Here is a 12,166-nt window from a genome sequence, read left to right as displayed (position 1 = left end):
CCTGCAGGAGGGAAATAATCAGATAACTCTGCACACTGGGCTAGAAACCGATACCACAAAAGGGTGGAAAAAGTTTTGTCGTTGCCAATGCAATGAAACCTTTCAGAATGTGTGAGCCTGGTGTGTAAACCTGAGTAAGGACCCAGTGTTGGGTTCTGTGCCCCATGAACACCAAAAAGCTCCAAATGCTCTCTCAGGTGCAAGTCACCTTCTCTGCTTGAGGTGACACTTGATAGCTGAGCCTGACTCAGACTCTCTGTTGCAAACTACTGTTCTCATGATGCTCCAGTTCCACAGAGCCATGGACTTTGTATTTCTGGTTTCACCTCTATAAACCTGCATGCAAACATTTGGCTTTCACTGCTGATTGCCCCAAGCACCACCTGGTTCTGAGCACACTTATTTTCACAGTGAGTCCCCAGTGCCTCCAGTGTCGTGCAGGAACGCTGTGGTAAAAGGAGTGGGAATGGAACAAGCCCCAAATTACCAGCCTGCATCCACATGCCCACAGAACCCTCTCTCCTCTTCCTCCCAGCCTCCCCACTCCAGCCCCACCACTTATCACACCTTCCTGGGGTAGCTAGCCATGCAGAGAGCGATGGCAGCCCTGAGAGAGAGCAGCTATTTTAGAAACAAACCTCTTAAAAGAGGCCACTGGGGGTTCTCGCTATGGTACTTACATCAGGCACAAAGGGAGGATCCAGCATTCCTGCTTCTAACCGCTTGAAATTCATGCTCTTGAAAAAGGGATGTCTCTTCACTTCTGCTGCACCTTCCCCTTGACATCCCAGCCGCTGCTTCACGTCTTTGGTGAGGAGCTGAAACGTGCCAGTGGGAATGGTGAGGGTGGCAGAAAAGCAAGAGCTCCACAAAGATATTTTTATCTCCACTTGCTTTTGAATGTGCCCACAGGGAAGTACAGAGGGGAGTTGCAACTGCTGTTACTTAAAAGCTGAAGTTAAATGGATTAGGACTGCACTGTTCTACATGCCAGTGAAATTCTCAAAAAATCCCCTGCTGTGAAGTATTTACAGTTAGAATAGAGACCATTTATTTTGCCTGCTTTCAGTGAACACTTTCAAGAGATCTGTCATACCCTAGTAATATATAAAGGTGTCACTTTCTTACATGTTACTTACATATAAGGATGTTACATTAATGAGTTCCATGTGCTTTGTCTCAGTTCTTTTTTTGTTTTTTACACTTGTAAGAATAATTTTCCCTCAGTAGAACAGGTGCTTAGGAAAAACCAGAAATACCAAACAGTATTTCCCTCACCCATTGCACTACATTCATACGTACAGTGCATCACAGGGCACATTGGACCAACCCTTTACATCATGGGCTAATCCCTGCTGAACTCAAGGGGAGTTCTATCCACAGAGCCAATGCCCAGTAATAATCCTCAGTTCTGCCTTGTTTGTTTTCAGAGAAGGGCAGTGCACAACCTCTACCTGCTACAGCAAGTCCTGCCTGGAGCAATGCCCACCGACTGAGCTCAGCATCTTCGGTCATGTCACAAATAGACAAGGGGGAATGGTTTTAAACTGAAGGTTTAGATTAGGCAGGTTTAGATTCTTCTAAACATTTCCCTCATTTCTTTAGGAAGAAATTATTCTCTGAGAGTGATGAGGCCCTAGCACAGACTGCCCAGAGAAGCTGTGGCTGCCCCTGGATCCCTGGCTGCCCAGCTCCAGGCTGAATAGGGCTTGGAGCAGCCTGTGGGAGGTGTCCGTGTTAGACTGGGTGTTAGGGAACCTTCCTGCGGCTCCATCGGTGATGCTGAGCCGCCCGGGCGGAGCCGCCGGGAGGCAGCAGAGGAGCGGGCAGCGCGGCGGGGCCGGCCGGGGGATGCTCCCGGGGCTCCGCTGCCCCGGCTCTGCCGGCCCAGAAGCAGCGCTCGGCCCTGCCCGGGTGGGCTGTACACGGGAATGGCACCGAAAGCATCAGCAAAGCCCACCGGGGCTCGGCAGCGGCTGGGTTGGGCGCTCTGAGCACGGGCAGGCACCGGGAGCATCCCCGGCACCGTCCCGGCTGCGCTGACAGGATGCAAACAGCTTTGGGCAGGCTGGGGAGGAGTCCCGTGTGCTCGGGAGCATCCCTGGAGGAGGAGCAGGACCGGGAGGCAGGCAGATTTCTCTGGGGCAGGGCTGCCTGGAGATTGTGTGCCCGGCTCTGGGTTTGTGTGCCCAGCTCAGGGTTTGTGTGCCCAGCTCAGGGTTTGCATGCCCAGCTCAGGGTTTGCATGCCCAGCTCTGGGTTTGCATGCCCAGCTCAGGGTTTGTGTGCCCAGCTCAGGGTTTGTGTGCCCACCTCAAGGTTTGTGTGCCCAGCTCAGGGTTTGTGTGCCCAGCTCAGGGTTTGTGTGCCCAGCTCTGGGTTTGTGTGCCCAGCTCAGGGTTTGTGTGCCCAGCTCAGGGCTTGTGTGCCCAGCTCAGGGTTTGTGTGCCCAGCTCTGGGTTTGTGTGCCCAGCTCAGGGTTTGTGTGCCCAGCTCAGGGTTTGTGTGCCCAGCTCTGGGTTTGTGTGCCCAGCTCAGGGTTTGTGTGCCCAGCTCTGGGTTTGTGTGCCCACCTCAGGGTTTGTGTGCCCCAGCACCTTCTGCCTCAGCCAGCGAGGCATCAGCCCAGCACAGCCACCTCATCTCACCAGCGGGGAACTTGGAAATTGTTTGTTGCTAATGTCACGTCGTGCTCTTTCCCCTGGTGCCTGGCTGGAGCTGGGGTTTCTTGTCCTTGTCAGGGGTTTACAGTGTCACAGCTCTTCAGGCTTCTCTGAACACTCTGCTACCACTGGGCATTTCTACCATCTGGGCATTGATTTTATTATCTGACTTCCAACCGCCACCTCAGTTCTGTTTCTGTGTTGCTGGGGCCTCATTTCCAGCCTGAGGTGACAAATGGCTCTGGCAATCCGTGTCCCCCACGGGTACAGGGGCCACCCTCCAGCTCCAGCAGCAGCAACCAAGCCAGAAATGGTGGTGAAGGGGTTTGCAGACATCAGAGTTTCCTGCTCAGGTCTTTCTGCCCCAGCAGCAGCAGCAGCAGCAGCAATAGCAGGGACTGAATGGTTGGAGGAACAGGTTTAAAGCCACCGGTGCTGGCCACAGGAGCAAAGTTCAGCTTCTAAATAGCAACAGCCCTTTCCTCCCCACACTTTCCTCTGCCTCTGATGCTGCCAAGGTGGTTACATCTAAGCTGACAGATCACCAAAATGTAAAAAGACTTGAGGAAATATCTGTATGCCTTGCCATTCTCTGAGCAGAGAGATTCACGTGGAACTGTACCACATCCATCTGGCTCACTGCAAAATATCTGTCTCAGAGCACTTCTCTGGACTTTGATTTCCTTGCTGGAAGGAAAGAAGGATGCTTTACTTTCAAATAACTTCATTAGACTTTGAGTTCTCATGGTGAGACTAGGATTGTTGCTGTGAGGTGTTTTTGTTTCTTTTGTGGGTTTTTTTTTTTTAATCCTATGCTCTAGCCTATTTGAAGATGATCACTTTGGAATTTCCAGTCAGAATCAGGCTTGCTTTATTCTGGTTGGGCAAAGAAATCAAAAGTTATTTTAATCTTTTATTCTCATGTCAATAGGATTTTCCTGATGGTTGGAAAGAAGAATCTGAAAGCAGAAAAACTATTTTTAGTACCCATGGCTCTGATATCCTTTTGGAAATGATACCTTGGACCTTTGAGGAACAGCTGAGGAACAAGTGGTGGTGGGAAGGGATAGATTTGGACTTTCTTGGAGATGATACAGTGGACCTCTACAGCCTCTGCTCTCAAGTCAGCTCTGAAGGGATGACAAGGGGGTTATTTCCCATTTCTGCAGTCTGGAATCTGGACTTAGTGGGGAAACCAAGCTGATCTGTGAATTTGCCCTTGTCAGGCTGTAAGATGTTTGGAGTGTGCGGTCAGAGAAAAGGGTAGCTGAGGACAGAAAAAGGCTGCCTGGGGATTCCTGGGTTCCTCCATGACAAACAAGGGAGTATTCAGTAACTTCAGATGCAAGAAGGAAGTTTCTGGAGCATGAATGCAGTTGGTTGTGGGTGGCTGGCCACTGCTGGCTGAAAGACACAAAAGGGAACAGGCCACTTGGGAATAGGCTGGGACTGAAAGAACAGAGAAAGGAGAGGATTCTCCTGCAAAGCCCTGCTGCAGGGGAGCAGCTGCAGTCTCTTGAGAGTCCCAGGAGAGTCACAATGGAGAAAAATGCTAGAAATAAATGGAATTTGAAAAGCTGTAGATGCAGCCAGCTATAGAGAGGGCAACAGGTGAAACCCAACATTCTTCCTGGCTTCTGTTGTGGATATCAAGACATAGCATGGACTAGAATATTTTCCAGAAGGGAGAATCCTTCCTTTCACCAAGGAATAATTAGTCTTTCACCATTTCCTGCAGACCCAGAAGCTCTCTGCAATAGTAAATCCATGCAAGAGCCTGAAATATATATCCCATTTGGGAATCTGACATGGAAAAGAGAATGGAGATAACAACAGTATTTTATAAGTCATCTCTACATTTTTGTTTAATTCAGCTTCAAATGGTTTATTTAATATGAATAGAGAGCAGAACAAAAGCAACTCCATCAGGATGATGACAAGCCCTCCTGGGACAGCAGTGCAAGGAACCCCATTGAAGGTAATTTAAATATAATTCTACAATAGAGCCTGCACATAATTCACAGCTTCAAATATGGAGATGGCCTGGGCCACCCAATCATGCATGAAGTTAATGCCAAGTGCAGAGCTGTGTGTTCTGGTAAAAAGGGCTCCAGCTGACACTGGATATTTAGGGTTTGGTCTACAGAGTTCATGGGCAGAGCACAACTAGAACAGGACTTTCAAAGAGAGTCTTGAGTAAGAGCAGTAAAGTTCCCTCAAGATCTTGATATAAAGAGCTCTCTGATACTTTAATCTCACTCATTTGATGCCCACTGGGTATTCAAACTCTGCAATGTCTGAGACTTTTTTCCATGACTTTGTTTTGCTTCCTTTACAAAAAGAAACGACTGTTGTGAGGATGCTAAAAAAAAGCCAAAAGTCCCCAAGGTGCTGTTTTATCTTCATGTGATCAGTAAGTTCATCTCCAGATCATACCACGCAATAAATAATTCTGAGTTCTAAGATGTTAGTCCTAAAATTATAGGAGTAAGGAAACCAAAAAATCGCCACTCATGAAAGCAGACAAGGGGAATGTTAAAACCATGTCCACTGACCCAGTTATCAAGCAGTTTAAGGAATCACCTAGCTAAAGTTCAACCCTGACACTGAAGTAAACATATTATTTTAAGCAATTTTTAAAGAACAGAAAAGCAATACTATGGTCAATTACTATATAAGAGCAGATATAGCACTGATAAAGTTTAAGGTGTCATAATGCTGATTTCCATGGGATGAAAGCAGAAAGGAGGGATGGCAGCAGGCAGGAGCAGCTGCATGATGACAGAGCTCCTGATGGTAAGTAAGAAACAGGAAAAAATTGCTTTTAAGGAAAACAGAACTCATTATCTTTTAGTTGGTTGCGGGGGGGGGGGGGGGCACTTTGCAGAGGGAATGGAGATCAGAAACATGGAACAGCTGAGGCTGGAAGCCACATCTGGACATGGTCTAGTCCAATCTCTCTACTCAAAGCAGGGCTTCCTAGAGCAGGTTGTTCCAAACCTTGTCCAGTTGGGCTTTGGCTATCTCCAAGTGTGGAGACTGCACACATAACCTCTCTGGGCAACCTGTTCCACTGTTTGGCTACCCTCACCATGGAAAAATGCTTCCTAAAGTTCAGAGGGAACTGAACTGCTCCTGTGCCTCAGTTTGTTTCTCTTGCTTCCTGTCCTGTTAAGGAACACCAAACCAGGAGTTTGGCTCTTTCTTTACACCATCCCATCAGAGACCCCTCGTGTAGGGTAAAATGGGAGCTGCAGGGATAAAAGGCACCAGGGAAGACAAGTTTGTGGGAAATGCAGACAAGCAGGGCACTGACAGAGTGACAGAAGAGCCCAGCAATGAGGGCCCATCCAACACTGCTGACTTGAATGCACTTCAAGTCACATCTCTGGATGCATGACTGCACTTGTCAGGGAAAACACACATGTACATCAGTGGAGTACGAGGCATAACCACAACAAACATGGAGCATTTCCTAGAAAGACTGGATTTTTTTTCACAGAAAAACATACCAGGAGCAGCTATGTTATATGGGAACTATGGGTTGGGGAGCTTCCCAGAAAGCCAGCTGCCCCTGTTCCTAATTATTTGTTATTCATCTCTGTTTCATTCCAAAATGAGGTCTGATTTACGGGAAATTGCTTACAAAATGAAACATGGAAATATGGGATGGATGATGATTAATAGGAGCTATGATATATGCCTGCAAAAATGCAAAAGGACACAAGCATCCAGGAGGGGAAGGTTGACGAGGGGTGACACCAGAGGGTTTTCCTATGAGTAAATGAATAAAGACAATGTATTTCCTGGTGGTGATTAGCTCATGAAATAAGCTCTGAAGAAAAGGCTGGGCAACATAGTGGGAAACATTTCCTCACTCCTGCCCTGAAGAGTCCACTATGGGAAAGCCTTTTGTGTTGGATCTTTGAGAAGGCTCAAGTTTAATTTATGTATTGCAACTTTTTGCTTCATTTTGCAGATATGACGGGTACTTTATGACTCTTTTGTTTCCTTGTTAAGATGCTCATGCAAAGCAACAAAGTTCTGGCTTTCAATATAAAAAACAAATAGAAATTGAGAAAATATGTTTGAATAATGGATTTAAAAATAAAAAAAACATCACTTGATAAAAATATTACTTTTGGATGGGAAACCACAAACGCCATCACACTCAGACTTTTCCTGCCTCAAGATACCAATGCTCATAAAGGGAAAGGTTATCTTTGGATCCATAAATAGTTTGCACAAACCACCTCAATAATCATGCCACATGATTGGACAGGAAAGCAGCAGTGATCAAGTTTTCAGGAATAAATTATATATAGTCCAAAATTCCCTGAGGCAAGAGAAAGAACTAAATTATCTCCTGAGGTCCCGACTCCATGAAACCAGAGTCTCCATGGCTGGGAGATGAAAATTACCACTACAGTTTAATGACTGTCTGCTGTCCTGGGACTGTGGTAGGTCATCTACAGCACTGTCCCATCAATGCTACATTTAATTCTTCTCAGCTTTAAGTTCTCATGGTTATTTTTCAAGTATATCTTCATTCTGTTATGCAAGGGAAATAAAGAGTAACAGGAAGGGCTTCTACAGGTATGTCAGCCAGGAAAGGGGAGTTGGACTGTGACCTTTAAAGGTCCCTTTCAACCCAAACTGTTCTGATTCTGTGTTGCTAGCAGCAAGGTACAATTTCTGCCTCACATCTCCATTTCAGATTAACAGCAGGACATGCACAAATTCCCTGCCACTCCAGCAGATGCTGCTTCTCACCTGGTGAGAGCTGAGATGCTGCCTGAGGACAGAAGGGAGCCTGCTGGGCCCATGGGGTGGTCTGTGAGAGCCCTTGGCTGCCCCAGTCCTCCCATGTCAGCTTCACTGGGGCTCTGCATCACCAGTTAAGGGCAGTGAGTGTCCCAGAGCATCCACCAAGAGTGATGCCAGTTAAATACCACCCCGAGGATTCAGGAATGACTCGGTGCACTGTGAGTTAATGACTTCCAGGCATGACTCTTGGCAGTGCTGCCATTATTATTTTGCAAGGAGACTTCAGTGTCTCTTCATGCAGCCAGCCAGCCAGAGTGCTGTGGATCTGCTCTTTGCTTGCCTGTTGCACAAGACATTGGTGAAACCTTCCCTACCTATTTGTTGACCTTTCCTCCCCTTCGTTCTCCCTCCACCAGCAAACACAGATAGGTCATTGTCTCCAAAGGAGACTTCACTCATTAGCAAACAACACCCAGAAAAAGGCCACATCCTTTCCCAAATTACAAATCAGCCTTCTAAAGATGGATGTCAACAAGACATTGATGAGTTCAGACGCAGCTTTGAGATTTCTCAGAGGGATTGAGGATTTCCATTGTCAGACATGGCTATTGTGCTACGAAAATGACTCCCAGCTGAAGGAGTGAGAAAACATTTTGAAGAACAGCTCAACAGTATTAAGAAAAGCTGGATACCCTGCCACCCTAGGGGAAAAGCTGCTAACAAAGTTAGTGAGATGGGCTGGGACAACATTTGAGTGTCACAATAATTTCATTGCATAATCTTTGTCCTGCTTACCCCCAGCTCTCACCAAAGACAATGGAAGCGTGGGGTTTGCAGTTCCTTGCAGGAGACAAACAGACTCTTGCATCACTGAGTCCTTTTTCTTTTTTTCTACAAGGTTATAAAAGACAGAAATGCATTCTTGACTGCAAACTAGCACTCAAAGTCTCATGAGAATAGATACCGCTCCCTCGGCCATAAAACTTTGGAGAGGGCTCAAGATGACCATGATGAATCTCACGGAGAAAGAAGCCCAAATAAACAGAGTTTGAGTGAATAGAGAGTGCAGTCATCCCATCCACAGATGAGCTTGGTTAGTCTTTGTTTCTGCAGCCCCTCCATGGAACCCTGTGTCAGACACAGCTTGTTAATGAAGCTGCCCCACTGAGCCTCCCAGCCCCTTACCATTTTACAGATGGACTTGGCCTCCTCCGAGAACTTATGGGAGTACACCTCCTCTGTCTCCAGCACTCTTCTGTCCACTTCTTCCCTCTTCACCTTCTCCTTCCTCCCACGGAATGGCGATTGCCCAGCAATCATTTCATAGATGAGACAGCCTAACCCCCAGTAGTCAGGGCTGAGTGTGTATCTCTGGTTGTTCAACACCTCTGGAGCTGTGGAGGAGAGTGAGATGCCTTGTGGAAATGCTCGGTATTCACACAGGCAGAGCGCTTAAATGCCTCAAAGTTTCATTTTGGTGACTGAATACACATGCACAGAGAATGGTGGGTAAAATACAAAAATACCTCCTGATTGCAGCTGAGGGCATTACAGGAAATGCAGCATGCTACATGCCATGGTGCTCTCTCTACATGCTACATTCCTTGTGCATGCTGTCTTCTGACTTCTCTATCAACTCAGTCCAATTAAAGAAAAAAATCATGAAAGAAGTTAGGTCTAAATATTAAGCACAGACCTAATTTTAAGAGTTCCTCCAGATTTCTCCACTTAGGAAAGAAAGGAAATGCAAACACACACCCTGTAAACAGCCGTGACATTTCTTCAAAAGCAAATTCTGTCTCTTTGGTCAATTCATAGCTTTTCTTTTTCTCCTTTAAAGAAACTCCAATGCATTAATTTTGTGTTGCAACCACAGACAATGCTTTTGGGCAGAGAGTCACTGTCTTGCAGGCACCCTCACCTCCATGCAGGGGTACAAACACACATCCTCACGTGCTCACAAGCACAGAGCCTTAGTGTGCACGCAAACTTACACTGAGATAACAAAATTTAGACATGACAACTGATTTGCTTGCTTTCATTAAAGTCTCCATATGGTGAAACAGTGGCTCACATCAGCTAGTTTCTATTCAGTCAAATAAGCATAAGCAATTTTTACTCCAAGAAATATGCCCACCCAGAGAATGCATGAAAATAATTACATTGAGTTTAGAAAACAGATCTAGTTAAATAAGGGAGTGTAGTTTTGGGGTTTTTTACCAATGTACAAATCTCTACTTGTCTTTTGTGCAGCCTCCCTCCACATAGAGGAAAGCTCAAGCTGACCTTGGTCAAGATGACCATAGGTGTGGACTTACCCATTTTATCATAACCATGCAAATACATTGTAACTCCTATACAAAACAGCAACTAGAAAGAAACTTTTATTTTGGCACATAACCCTCATCTACACTAAAATCACTAGAATCCCAGTTGCTGTCTTCCCTTTCAATTTGCTTTGCTGATTTAAGTTTATAGACCAGCCTCACTGAGAGCTGTAGAGGTCCAGCCTTTCACCCTCTTCTGATTTTCAGTCAGGATTTCTGTAGGAGTTGCTGCATGAAACTGGACCCAGCTGAATGTGAATATTTTTTATTCTTTTTCTTAAGCTTTCTTGGCAGAAATATCTCTAAAACTCAAGTAATCTCAGCAAATTTTAAAAAAGATGAACTGTGGAAGACTTACCCATATACCCTACTGTTCCTACTCTTCCACGGATTGATTCACCCTCAGGGATTTTAACAGCTAGACCCAAATCAGATATTCTAATATGGCCTGGAAGGAAAAAAGAAACAAAACAACATAAAGCAGATATAATAACCTGATTCAAATTAGTCTAAAACCCACAACTGTGAGCATTGCTGAACTATTCTTGCAATATACTGCTTGGACATTTTAAGAAAAGAGCTTTCTGAATCACTGAATTGGAGCAGTTTCATTGATATGGAAAAGAGGAATTATTAAGGCCACTACAACACAAAAATAAATGTTAACGGTAAGGCTGTGGACTGCAGCAGACTGTATTAGGTATTTTAAAACCAATGAAAAAAGTCAGAGAGAAGCATGCTGTGGGGAAGTATCTTGAACTGATCACAGAGGGTGGATGGGCTGACACAATTCTGTAACTCTGTGATGGCTGAGGAAGCTACATCTGGTCTGCAAGTCAGCACGAGATTTGATTATCGCTGCCTCCAGCAACGAACGGGTGGGTACGTAAGCTTGCATAAACCCAGACTTGGCTCAGCAGAGGATAAAAGTACTTTCAAAAATGGAGAGGGAAGCCCAGATTTAGAAATTAGAACTCCATCTTGCACCAGCCTTGCAACAAGGATGGAAAAACAACAGGGAAAGGCAGAGAGCCCCAGCAATGCTGAGCTCTCGAGAACAGCCCCTGCTGAGGGCACGGCTGCTTCCTTCCATCTGTGCAGCGAGCTCCAGCAGCTCACCCACCCCACGACAGGAATATTAGTGTATGCTGAGCCTCTTAATCACTTCAGAGCATTATTTGTCTTTGTGCAATATATATCCCGAAACTAACTTAATCTACTTTACTGTGAAAGCATCTCTGTAAACCTCTGAGACTTACCATAATCATCCAGCAGGATATTTTCTGGCTTCAGATCTCTGGAAATGAAAGATAGCAGTTGTGGGTATGAAGCTGGTTTTGATACCATAACCATACAACTGCATGAGGGCATTTATTACTTGTAATAAACCAATTGAGTGTCAACTCAAACAGCAAGGAACTCCTGAAACCAATACAACCTTTTACAACTCACTTCACAGATAGACTGAAACCATATGTCTTTTTCTAAACTGGAGTTACAATTTTTCACTAAGCCAAGCTTTTAGTTCCTAATCTACCCTATAATGGACTCATCCATCTAGTCCTGTAAGCCCTGTAAATGAACCCCTATAGTCCTCTGTGTTGTAAAATCTTTCTAACGTTTTCTGTTATAAAATCTTATGTTAAAAAAAATCTTATGTTAAATAAAATACTTTATTTACATGTGAACATTGAAATAGGAATCTGTTGGGCTCAAGTTTTCTATGTCTGACATCTGAGTCAGACCAAATATGTAAATGTGTGTCCATGCACTTGCACATATGTGCAATACTTTCGTTGAGTTTGGAAAATGTGGGGCAGAGAGGGGAATGCTGTGCCCAGATTAAGATTATTCTTACAAGCATTTGAGAAATTCTAGTGCCTGTGTGGTTTGGAGCAATGCCATGAAAATTGGCAAGGTGGTCAATCTGGTGTCAAAGATGTGCCTTTTATTGTTCCTGAAAAAAAGAAAACAAAAAAATCCCCAAATCTGGGCAAGGTATAAACTCCTGAAGTAAATAATCTCAGTTTTCACATATTTAGCAGAGCCTTGGCAGATCATTCTTCTGAAATGTTTGTCTGCACAAAACCTCCTCCAGCAGCTGCTACTTCGAAATGCTTCCCAGCCCAACCACATTGTCCTCTCCTTGACCAAGGCTGTTTTCCAAACCTTACCAAGCCCAGCACAACTCTGCAGCTGCTGCCATTCTTGGGCTGCTGCTGAGGTGGGAGCCAGGCAGGCTCCTTCCCATCCTGCTCATGCAGAGTGGGAATGAAGCCAGCCCAGGAGATGGGACCAGAGGTGTCAGAGGGGGGAGATGGACATGCTGGGCAGGGGGTGTCCCAGACGTGCCCCAGGACTGGGCTGTGCTGGCTCAGGAGCTGGGTGAGGCAGGGAAAACAGCATTGC

The 12,166-nt window shown here is 45.5% G+C and overlaps 1 protein-coding gene across 3 annotated transcripts in view; it reads right to left on the bottom strand.

Moving 5' to 3' along the window:
* Positions 1-12,166, bottom strand: part of GRK5 (G protein-coupled receptor kinase 5) — a 147,389-nt gene that overhangs the window by 4,288 nt on the left and 130,935 nt on the right. For all 3 annotated transcript variants that reach the window (XM_021529270.4, XM_085582910.1, XM_031505298.3), the window contains 4 exons: positions 11,017-11,054; positions 10,116-10,205; positions 8,616-8,824; positions 681-818 (listed from right to left, as the gene is read on the bottom strand). In XM_021529270.4, the coding sequence (XP_021384945.1) occupies positions 681-818; positions 8,616-8,824; positions 10,116-10,205; positions 11,017-11,054 (475 nt within the window). The remainder of the gene's footprint in view (positions 1-680; positions 819-8,615; positions 8,825-10,115; positions 10,206-11,016; positions 11,055-12,166) is intronic.

The sequence above is a fragment of the Lonchura striata genome, chromosome 6 (assembly GCF_050655825.1).
Source record: "Lonchura striata isolate lonStrDom1 chromosome 6, ASM5065582v1, whole genome shotgun sequence".
In the NCBI taxonomy this organism is placed as follows: Eukaryota; Metazoa; Chordata; class Aves; order Passeriformes; family Estrildidae; genus Lonchura; species Lonchura striata.
This window is presented reverse-complemented; position numbering and strand designations above follow the sequence as displayed.